The sequence below is a fragment of the Limulus polyphemus genome, unplaced genomic scaffold, assembly GCF_000517525.1.
Source record: "Limulus polyphemus unplaced genomic scaffold, Limulus_polyphemus-2.1.2 Scaffold942, whole genome shotgun sequence".
Lineage (NCBI taxonomy): Eukaryota > Metazoa > Arthropoda > Merostomata > Xiphosura > Limulidae > Limulus > Limulus polyphemus.
In genome coordinates, this window is record NW_013666552.1 from 117,592 (window position 1) to 130,291 (window position 12,700).

Consider the following 12,700-nt stretch of genomic DNA (forward strand, 5'->3'; position numbering starts at 1 on the left):
AATTACTTTATTATTTTGTTTTTCCAGCAACTTATACAATTGCTTTATTATTCAATTTTATTTTTAATCAAGTTTAGTGCAATAGTTTATTAGTTCACTGGAATTTTTTAGAATAGGCTCGTTCACTGTGCTATGAAATGTTTTGTTTTGAGAATATAATTATTTGCTGACAGTAAAATGTCACAGTAGTCATATGTAGCCAGTCAAATGTCGTGATACCAGCAGGTAGATAGGCTATAGATAATTAATATAAGAATATGTAAGGGAGATAGATAAGTTATTGATAATTAATGTAAGAATGTGTAGGGTAAGTAGATGCGTTATAGATAAGTAATGCAAAAGTATTTTGAGCAGAGATATTCCATATGTATGCATATTAAATAACTGTTGATAGCAAAAGACAATAAACCCTACTTCTTTTTGTTGTATTGAAGCATGAATTGTGGAAACTTTCTGCAAACAAATGTGAAGTGAACTTGACGATGTGAGATCAAGAACCCAACTAACTAAAGAAAACAGTATGTTATTTGTGTGTCAGTGAGTAACAACCCAAACATCACAATGCTTTCATCTTTAAAACAAAAGGAGAAGTTGCACTAAATGTTCTGGTGTATCTTGGTATTCAAAACATCACAACTGTGACACTTAGTAAAATGGTTCACAACCAACCTCTGGTCTAAATGAATGGATTGTTTTGTTTATTTCTAATTTTTAAGGTTATTGTTTTTCATTGCTTCAACTGATAATAACTGATATAATGCTGTGTAGTTTGGTATTTTCAACAGTTGGTGATTTTGTTTGTATTTCTCACAAATGGTATAAGTTTCCGTGTTGAAGATGAACTGTTCAGCCAATGAAATATTAACAAGTAAACTATTTTTAGAGTTACAACTGATTTAATTTGATTGTAAAGAACATGTCTGCTTACTAAACTGTCAGTTAAGAAAGAATTAGAGAGCTATAATGATACAAATACCTGTTGAGTAGGAGGAATGTTGAATTTATTAAGTTCTTTTTGTACTGTAGGAAGGAAATACATCTCTCCATTATGCTGCTGCAACTGGACTGAAGAAGTGTGTTGAAGTAAGTACTGCAACATTTTGGTTTTACACAACCCTATAGTTCACAGTGATGTGAACATGTATGTCTGTTTCTTGATACTTTCAAATCATTGCTACTGGTTTACTCATGGAGACATATTGTCATTTCACAGTTAGATGTTTTCAATGGTATATACATGCAAGACAATGATTGGTTATTGCAGAATGGCCTACAAGTATGCTACATGTTACTTTAATAGATAATTCTATACTTACTTAGAAGGCATTGTTAATAGCCTGCATCTGTTTAGGAAGTTATTTTGGATAATATTTGAGCTTCTTATGTTGTCCATCATCACCTGATAAGATCTGTATTAGCAGCTCAAAATGTCATCCAAAAAACTTTTTTGACAAATGCAACCCTTTAACAACACCATTCAAGTATACTCTTCTATGTCTAAACTTTCTCTCGAGGAAACCTCTTACTTATTAGATCACATAAGAAATCTGTTTAGAAACAAACAAAAGAATGAAAATGGTGTATGATATATTAAAAGAAAAACTGATTATTGTTAATTAGGAAAGTAGGCAATAACAAGTGTGTGTGTCTGTGTGAATTTCAGACATGTTAGAAGTAGAAGGTAAAATGCCAAGCCCTGAAAATTGCAAAGTTTTTTATGAAATATCAAATATGTTAAAAGAGTCATAAATTATGAAATTTGTCAGCTTTTTTAACTGTCTCACAATGTACTCTGTTGATTTGCCCGAGTTTGTAACCCCAAATTAACCTTTATAGTTTCCATACTATAATTTCTAATGTGTTTTGTGTACCTTCATGAAATTTTGCAAGGTTTCAGTAATTATTAAGGATCATATGTAGACAGAAAATCAGAATTTTTAATGAAGTATTTTCACAAATATTTTTTTCGTGAATAGGAATCAAAGTATAGGCTGCTCCTAGTGCAAAGTGATTTTTGTGTGAAGATTTAAAATACTTTTCTTCATGTGAAAAATCTCAAATTTTATTTACATAATCTCTAAAACCTTCTAAGTAAATTTCAAATATTTTTTTTCAGTAAAACTCTTTATTTTAACTATTATTTTCTCTACCCTAACTCTGTACAATTTTGGACAATTTGACAAACCTCATAACCACAAAAAAAATCTAAATTACCTTTTTTTTCTTTCTTGAATGACTTGAATACATTTATTTAGCCTAAATTTCTTCAAACTTGTAGCAATATACATCTGTTTTTACTTATATTTTATTATTTTATTGCCCTTTGAACCATAATTAACTGATATTCCCAACATAAAATATGTAAATCACTTCACAAATGTGCAGCTTATGTTACCTTGTCGAATTATATAACACATAAGGTTCTCATGTGTGTATCTCCTGAAGAACTTATTATTATTATTATTCTTTATTTTACTAAATATAATCTTATCAACCCAAAAAGTTTCTAATTTTTTACATTTTAGTTACTTTGATAATAATAAATAAATAATACACATAAAAAAACAAGAAATACAGTACTTAATTGAGCCTCCTTTTTTTTGCTGTCGTCTGTTGATGACACTTAACCCTATTTTTTATAGTAATAGTACTACTGCGTTATATAATTTTTTATTAAATTAAATAATGCACCAAAGAATACAGGATAATCCTATGTAAAATGCAGACAACATCCAATAAATATGCCAATTTTTCTGGCCTTCTAACTATGTGACAAATCAGACTCCTCCTGCCACACCCACCTGTCACATCCTCTCTAACAGAATTTGTTTATAGTTCTCTCATACATTTCATTTTATATTACCTATAACCAATAGAAAACCAAGGTTTTCATCTATCAAGTGATGTATTGTATAATGTTGTGTTCTGAACAGATACAAGCTTTGTTCTCATGAGAAAGTTAATGACTAGCTTGGATGAATTTGTAATGGCTCTTGTCGCATAGTTAGAAAGCCAGGAAAATTTTGAGGTAATTGAATTTGTCTACTTTTTGCATGTTATTAGTCTATATTTTTTTATCCATTATTTAATTCAAAAGAAATTATTAAGTGCATTACTATCTTTAGTATAAAAATGAGAGTTAACTCTCTTCGAAACCCAACAGAAATAAAAAAAGAAGATTGGTTAAGTATTTTATTTCTTGTTTTTCTGTTTATTCTTTATGTATAATTATAATAGTAACTAAAATGTAAAGATAGGGATTCTTTTAGGTTAGTTAAGATTAGACTAGGTAAAATAAATAATAATAATATTAGAATAAAAATGTTTCACGAGGCACACACGTGAGTAGCTTGTGGGTAATGTAATTTGTTAGCATAACATGAGTTGCACATTCCCTGAGTGATTTACAACTTATAATGGTACAGGTAGTAATTAGACATGGTTCAAAGGGCAATAAAACAATAAAATTTAATTATAAGTAGATGTATACTGTTATGAACTTAGAGCTAACTAGGATGAATGAATGTAGTTTAATGTTACAATTTGAAGTCATTCTAGAAAGAATAAAAGGGTAATTTAGGCTTATTTCGTTGTTTTTTTATTTTTGGTTGTTACGAGGTCTGTTGAACTGAACACTATAGACTATAGACTTAGTATTTTGACTTCACAAACATCTAATTTGAACCAGTGCTGCATTCAACATACCACGTGACACACAAAAATGTATGTTTATCTGTGGTTTTTTTTAATATTTACTTTTAAATTGAGAAATTGAGTAATATATAGCACTAAACTTTGAATTATAATCAACAGTTTGATACCAAACTTATTGACATAAATTCATGAAATAGTAGTTCACTAACATTTTGAATGCGAGTCAACAAACGAGATGACATGGCCTTTCACCTGTGACCCATCTTGAAAGGGTTAACTGAGCTTGTGTTGAAAGAGTTAAATGAAACTTGCTTTTCTAACAGTAAGTTACATTATAGCCATTAGTTTAATTGTATAAATACACAAAACAATGAAAGTATTTTAAGATGTATAAATAATCACATAGAAAAATTAATTAGGTTAAGAAAATGTAACAAAAATGTTTTTATAGATTATCCAGATAAAATAATTTTTATTTTTCCAATTATAGTTTAAGTTAAATAGAAGAAAATGTTTTGGCCCATGATTAGCAATTTGCCATTCTACCAAAAAGGCTGAAATTGTGTTAACATCTTTTAATGATTACAACACTGGAAGCAAACCTACTAATATATACAAGGAGAAATTTCAAGCCACAAATAGGTTAAAAACAAATGAATCTATTGTCTTTATAAGACCTATTAAAGCAAATAATGTCATTGTTTTAAATTAAACTGGTTACATTAAAAAAGGTAAAGAATATATAACTAGAAAAAGTAAATTACAAAGTCATTTACTAAATGAATATTATGAAATAAAACCAATTGGTTCTCTTTCTGCTATCATACATCTAGTTCGTAAGATACATAATAATTGTTGTCGTATTAGATCAATAATATTTGGCAACTGTAGATATAATCATGAACTAGCAGGGTTTCTAGTTAAGTTTTTAGAATCATTAATTAGAAATGACTATACTATCAAAGATAATTTTGAGTTTTCTTGAGATATAAAAATTTTAATAATGGAGTATTTTATGTTACTTTTTATGAAGTCCCTTGATCATTAAATATGACCATAAACTTATGGGTTGATCTTTTCTATTGAAATGACAATGATCAAATGAGATGTCTTAAGCATTTGTTTCAGAAACTGTGAATTTTACCACCAAAGAATCTCATTTTCTGTTTGACAGTGATATATATATGATCAAATTGATGATGTTGCTATAGGATCTAGATCAGTCCCGACATTCACATATATGTTCCTGTGGCACTACAAAAAAATTTTTCAAGAATGTTCTTCTCAGTTTAACATATTTCATGTGACTGGGTCAAAGTGCACATGTCTTGACTTTTTATAGTGTTACACTGAAAATGTAATTGACCAACATTATTATCAATGTATGGCAATAAAATTGGCAAGAGGACATAGTTTATGATTAAAGTTTTATATTATCTAAGTTTTGACTTAAGCAATATTTAAAAAATTTCAAACTTCATTTTTCTGGTTCACATGATGTATCTGAGCTCTAGTTTCTGCACTTCAGAATTTTATAGCTTCTAAAATAGACTGATGAAGTTTCCAACCAATTAGAAATTCAAACTATACGTAGTTGCAATCGAGAATCTAAAATATGAACCCCATTCCTTCTTTATTTGCAGAGAAATATTAATACCAAATGTCACACCAACTAGAGAAGCTCCTCTCCTATCTCTATCTTTCAAGATTTATTGCTAATCAGCTTAATCTATGTAAATGTTACAATTCTACATTCAGTTTTTCTGCCATTGTTATTCACTCTATGAGAATTGCTTAGTTTGTGTTGATCAGATTTGATGCTCTGAATGGTAATAGAATTTTTTAAAACTATTTATAGCTTTTTTAGAAAGCTGAATAAATGATATTAGTTTAGGAACATTGTTTTCTAGTGCTTGATATAGCTTTTCTGTTTCAAAATACATATAAGCTACATGAATTACTATTTTTTTCTGGACATTCAAATTTATGAGACTTAGGTAGAAAACTTCAAATATTTTTACTTGGTGCAAAGAACTCAAATACACAGTAAGTAACAGAAATCCTTTTTATATTAATTATTTATTTTTTAAAACAATTAAAATATGAAATTATAAACTTCTTAGGTTAGCCTAACAAAATTTAATTAAAATAAAATTACTCTAGCTCAAGTGCTGTTGTGAAATATGGCACTAGATCATGCACTTTATACATTAGCTCTATGGGAAACAACTGATGGACTCTTGCTGTGGCCCCCCAGTGGTATGTCTGCGGATTTACTACACTAGAATCCGGGTTTCGATACCCATGGTGGGCAGAGCACACATAGCCCATTATGTAGCTCTGTGCCTAATTACAAACAAACAAAGACTCTTGCTGTGATTTATTGGTTTTTAAGTGTGGCAGTAAAAACCATCAAATTTAAAGGGAACTTGAGTGAATTTGATGATTTCTTTATAGGTAGTGTTAGAGTACAGAAAATAAGTGAAAAGATATGAAGTTAAAAAACAACAACAACTTTTGACATTTGGTTGGAAGGTTCTAGGGGTTGTGAAAATGAAATATGAAAACTGTAAGATGAAAAGAATTATTTTGAAAATCACATTTCACTTAGACTGACACAATAAAGGCTTGAGAAATTCACAGATAAAATTTTAGTAGAAATATTTTATTAAAAGATTTTTTGTGTATGTATAACAAACTTGCAGTGTTTAATAAAAGCTTGCTGAATTTCATGAAGATACATTTGGTAAATTCAGAGGTATTATATGTATAGTTTCACAGTTCCAAGATTAGTCAAATTTATTTGTAGGATTAAACCAGTATATTATAGAAGATATGTAGATAATACCTTTATTATTATAACATACTAATATTAAATTCACTGTTGAACATCAATATAACCACCAGCTTCCATTCTTAGTTCTCTTACTTCATAATAAAGATGGTAAATTTGAGTGCGAAACTTTTTGTGATAAGAATTGTACTGGTTTTCATTTCAAGTTTGACAGTTTTATACTTTTAAGAAGAATCTTGTTAAGATATTATTTCATCTGGTATACAAAATAACTAGTAAGTATGAATTTTTTTCACAAAGAGATAGAAAATAAATTGTGTTATTAAAAACAATTTAGATGATCAGAGTCTTTCCAAACAACCTAAATTTGATTGTTTCCGATACGGTACATTAACTCAAATAAAATGTATAGCTATTCTCCTTCAGTGCTGGCCTCTATATGCAAAGATTGTTTCGCATGCCAGAAGCCTTGAACTCTCACCACACGTCAACATGGTTCATATGCATGTCTCATGTAAATTATCAATCCGACAACCCTACACCAATAGGAGTGAAACACACCCTCCTGATGCATGTGACTCCCTCTATTTTATTCTACTCCGTCTATCGCTTCTCATTAGGCAATAATCAAGTGGAAATGTTTTTCAGTTGTGCTATTTTCAAGTATTCATTTCATTTTGTTTTGCAAAGTAGTGATTTACTTGATTTATTCATTTGCTATAGTTAGTCTTCTCTGTAGTAGTTTGCCATGATAACTTACCTTTGTTTATTGATTTTCTTATTTTTCGACTTTTTTTTTCTTTTCACAGTTTAAAATGAATTCCGAAGTTTATGTTTTATAAATTCTAATATTAGTACCGCTACTTCGAGTGCCATTACGAGCTTCAGGTCTGGGGGTCTTGACTGAGGATTTTTTGGCTATCATTTGTCAGGAGATTGATTATTATACGAGGCATCCTTTTCCTCTTAATTCTGCCTTTTTGGATATGCTTTCTCAGGTGTGTTCCATTTTCTCATTTTCATATGATACTGTTCCTTTGTTTTTTACATGACACCCATCATTAGAGTTCCTTGTCTTTCCTCCTTCCCCTGACATCAGGGTTCTTGTTGAAAATTTCATTTCTCAGTTGAGGGCTGGTGTTAGCATGCCTTGTCCTCCATGGACTTCTGATCATTATGTTTGGCTTATTAGCAAGTTGATCAACCCTTTCTCGACTCACAGCAGTTGGAGTCACTTTTGCTAATGTGGGAGGCTGTCCCTGATAATCCTATCCATTTCTCTCATGTCCATTTTCCCACCTTCATCTTGCCCTTACAGCTCTCCTGCAGTACTTTTTCAACATACACCTCCTTACTGAGGCACTCCACTGATCCCCTGAGTGGTTTTGGGGGGATACACTTTCCCTCCTTACTCCTCCTTCTCCTGACATCAGAGTTCTTGCTGAACATTTCGTTTCTCATTTGAGGGCTGGTGTTAGCAGCTTGTGTTGGTTGGTGAAGTTTCTTTTTGCCTACCTTCTTACTCACTTGGGTGTTTTTTCAACATCCACATCATTCAGGCCCAACCTTCTCCTTCTATTGAGACCCCTTGTCTTACCATCACCTGGATGTCGGTTCCGAGTGAGTGGTTCGGATTAGAGCTGGACCAATCAACATAAATCCTCACATGTGTTGGTTGTGATTCCTCATCCTAACTACAGTTTCGTAGTTTTCCCTCATATTCTCCACCTCCATGCAGTGGGTTCTGGAGGTTGATGCTATGCACACATATACTCCAACTTCTGCTGTTTGGGGTGAAGGTTCTCCCTCTAGCTCTCTGTTTCAGAGATTTCCCCTGCTTGAGGCTGCTGTTGCACTGAAAGATTCCATTCAGATTGGATTTGGTTTGATGTGAACTGCCATATTGGCACATTCCTTTGTAACATCATTCAGATGTTGAGTTCCCAAATGTATCGGTGGTTGTGGAATTGCATACATGCCCCATTTAGTAGTTAGGTTTGACATGTATATAATTCTGTTCTACTCAACTTGAGGTGACGACAGTGTGGACCCTTCTCCTACTATGGGTCGGAAGTTGTAATCCCAATGCTGCTTGGTTTTGGACTGGAGTTGACTGGCTTTCCCCATATTCCTGTCTGTAAATGGTTCCTCTACAGTCATTATTCACTGGGGATTGAGATTCTGGTATGTTGTGGTTTGGATTCAAACCCACCTGGTTTTTCTCTCCCTTTGTACTCCTCTCACTTTTTGCCTGTGTATGCAGCACCAGTTTCAACACTGGATGCAGAGTATACCTGGTACAGAAGTGGTGAAGTCTACCATATGTGTTCCTCTCCCAATGGGGATCAAACTTGATGGGTGTTTTTTGGATGCTTTTGAAAGATACTTATTTCAATCCCTTGCACCAGTCCCTCTGCCTGTTCATTGTGGGATTCTAGCTGTACATATGAGCGGAGACAATGTTCCGCATTGGAAGTTATTATTTTCCTATACTTCCCACTGTTTGTCCCCACTGAAAAGCAGTGCTTTCTTTTCTGCTTAATCTTGAAGTGATAGTTCAGTAGGATCGATTAGAGGGAGTTATCTGCATCAGGAGGGTGTGTCACATTCCTATTGGTGGAGGGTTCTCGCATAATGATTTACATGCGAGATGCAGTTGAACCACATTGATTGTGGGGTATGTGAGAGTTCAAAGCTTGTGGCATGCAAAAACAATTTTCCATATAGAGTGCAGCACTAAACGAGATTAGCTATATGTGTGAGAGGAGGTAATTACCTATCGGAAATATATTTTCAGTATGGAAATATAATAGCTTCTAAGCAAACCATTTCTTAACTCCTGCCACGTACAGGGAAACAGGCTATTCTAATTAGAAAGGATTACAGAAGTTATATCATGCATTCCCTGAAGTTGAATTGAGATGTTTTTTAAAGCCTGAATGCAGATCACATATTTCTTCAGGTGTAAGGAAAAAATTCCTATCTTCAAAATTTTGGATGTATTATATTAATACAAATGTCCTAAATGTTCTTTAGGTTATATTGGATCCACCACAAGTGGTTAACATTTTGCACACAAGAATGTGGAAATTTATTATCTATGTGTCCCTTGATCATCCACACAAGGGGCTATGTTTTTATGGTATCCATGCTTTTGAGCCATGGAGTTGGATTGATGGATCACTCACTTTTCCACAGATTTAAGTCTACAGCATAGTTGAACACAAGTATACTATTTAGCTTTTATATAATCAAAAACAAGTGATGTTGCATATGACTGTGAATCTATAGAAATGATACTATGAGCATCTACAAAGCTACAGCAAACCAAGAAAATAGCCCACAGAGTCATCACACATTTTTAAGCCATTTGTAAAAATGGAAGCAAAAAGATAGCTTAAAGTATTGATCTTTAGAGAGAAGTTGGCTCTTCCAAAGAGGAGAATTTGACTTTTTCGGTTGACTCAAATAAAGTTCACAATGAGGAATGCTAACAAGCCAGGTGGAATGGAATGATCATTGAATTAAGCAATATAATCCCATGGCAGACCCAACTCCTTTAACTTTGCCAGGAGATGATTAAAGTGACAATATCATACCACCTATCTGCAAAAATCATATCCCACCAACATATGTAAAAGCATTAATAGACATTAATCTGTGGCAGTGATCAATACTTGGTAGCATACTGTTAAGTAGTTGCAAACATTTGAAGTGAAGTCACCATGGCAATTTGACAACTTCAAAATAGGGTTTTGTGGTCACCCATTGCACTGTCTCAGGTGTTGTCATTCCTCCGGACTGGTGGATTGTAAGAGTCCTTGACACTTTCCATTTCCAAGCTGCTGGGGTGGTGGACTGGAAGGCATCCTCCTGAATGTGTTAATGAAATACAAATATATAAATGATTATAAAAAACATTCAGTTGAGAGCAGGGCGGTGGTGTTCTGCTGGGGTAGATAACAAGATATCCTCCACTATGTAATATTGGAGTGAGCAGTCAAAATTGCAGTTCACCCCTTTGATTGGGATCCCTCATCCTACCTCCATGTGAATGTTGGTTTCCAGTGGCTGTGTTTTGGATTTAGAACTAAACCATTCAACGTAGGTCCTCGCACATGTACCACGGATGTCTCTATTCCCTCACTCACTTATAATCTTATTACTTCATCCATGTTGTGGGTCATAGTGAAGGTACTTGCAGATTACTACAGTTTTTCCCTTTATACTATCCCTCAATGCTTATTATTCCGAAGAGGTGACTGTGCTTGGGGCAGTTCTGGTCATTATATATTTGAATGAGATGGTTTACATTACAAAGACATCTTTTCAATGTTGGATTCCCAGATCGATCATTCAATTTTTTACTATGTTATCATGTGCCTGTTCATAGGTCGGGGGAGTACGAGTTTCCCTTCGGTCTCATGAACTTGAGATGAAGATGGTATGATCCTCTTTCCTACCCCATCAGATGGTTGGGTTTTGGATTGTAGTTGACTTGCTGCCAATATGATCTTCTTTCCTATCCCCATTTGGATGCCTGGTGGCCTGGGTTTTGGACTGTAGTTAACTTATCAATGGTATTATTCTCATCTTACCCCCACGTGGATTTCGGTTCCCAGGCCATAGATTTTGGATGTAGTTGACTTGCCGCCAATATGATCTTCTTTCCTACCCCCATTTGGATGCCTGGTGGCCTGGGTTTTGGATTGTAATTGATTTATCAATGGTATTATCCTTATCTTACCTCCGCGTGGATTTCGGTTCCCAGGGCATTGGTTTTGGATGTAATTGACTTGCCGTGTATGATCTGTCACACCCTAGCCACTCAACACCTAGGGGCATATCCTTTAACCTTACCCACTTTTATGTTTTCTAGGATTGAGTTTAATAAATAATGTATGGTTTGGGTCACTATCCTGCCTTAGTTCTCTCCCATTTGGATGTGCTCTTCCTACTTTCCACAATGGGTGAGGAGTGTACCTGGTTTAGAAGTGGTGCGGTCTCCTACATATGATCTTCAACTGCAAAGATCTCCTTTGTGGGGAGTGTCTTTCAAATGCTTTTGAAGAATGCTTCATTCTTTCCCTCACACCAGTCCCTCCTCCTCTTCAATGTTGGATTCTAACAATATATATGTGAGTGGAGGTAATGTACTGTATCGGAAGTTATAATTTTCCTACACTGAAAATGTATTTCCGATAGGTACTTACCTCCACTTCCCACCCTTCCTCCCCACTGAAAACTGGTGCTTCCATTTTCACCCAACACTCGAAGTGATAGTTTGGTAGAATTGAATAGAGGGAGTCACATGCATCAAGAGAGTGTGTTGTGTTCTTATTGGTAGAGGGTCGTTGCATGATAATTTGCATGCGAGACACATTGGAATTAGTCAGTTTTAGATGTGTGGGAGTTTCAAGGCTTGTGGTGTGCACACAATTTTTTTTTGATATAATGGCCAAGACTGAATAAGAATAGTTATTTATGTGATAATTTTTTTTTAGATATAATTGGCAACACTGAAAAAGAATAGCTATTTATGTGAGGGGAGGTAAGTACCTATCAGAAATACATTTTCAATATAGGAAAATTACAACTTCCTGCACATGTAATATGTTCTTTTGTCCTGATTTCAACTGTTTTTCTATTTCACAAGTATCTAAAATGACTCTTTATAGGATAGTTATAAATGATTAATTAACTGTGTAACATTGTAATTTTAAAATTTGTAATAAAATACACAGATATTGTTTCTCCAATGTCTAACTTCCTAACCATGGTTTTTAATGTTTATATACTAACTTTGAAGTGTATATAGCTGACAGAAAAGTAAACCTTATTCTTTATGTGAAGAGAAAGACAGGAAACTAAATTTTTTAGAACTTAGATGGTTGGCTGAAGGTTACCATTAGGGAGAAAAAAAGAGGAGATTAACAGTTGTGTTCTCTCTGTATTGGCTATTGTAATTTTAGGATGAGATATCATTGCATTTTGGTAACCTTAACCCTCTCGCCCCTGGTACCAAGGGAATTTGTCTACTTTTTGCATGTTATTAGTCTATATTCTTTGGTGTATTACTATCTATAGGATACAAAATTAGGGTTAACTCTCTTCGAAACCCGACAGCAAGAAAAAAGAAGACTAGGTAAGTACTATATTTCTTGTTTTTCATATTTATTCTTTATTTACTATTGTAAAAATAACTAAAATCTAAAGGTATGGATCTTTTTAAGTTATTTAAGACTATATTAG

General features: G+C 33.4%; 1 protein-coding gene across 4 annotated transcripts in view; it reads left to right on the forward strand.

Moving 5' to 3' along the window:
* Positions 1-12,700, forward strand: part of LOC106461355 (ankyrin repeat and IBR domain-containing protein 1-like) — a 268,562-nt gene that overhangs the window by 70,979 nt on the left and 184,883 nt on the right. For all 4 annotated transcript variants that reach the window (XM_022388283.1, XM_022388284.1, XM_022388285.1 and 1 more), the window contains one exon: positions 1,027-1,083. In XM_022388283.1, coding sequence (XP_022243991.1) covers positions 1,027-1,083 — 57 coding nt within the window. The remainder of the gene's footprint in view (positions 1-1,026; positions 1,084-12,700) is intronic.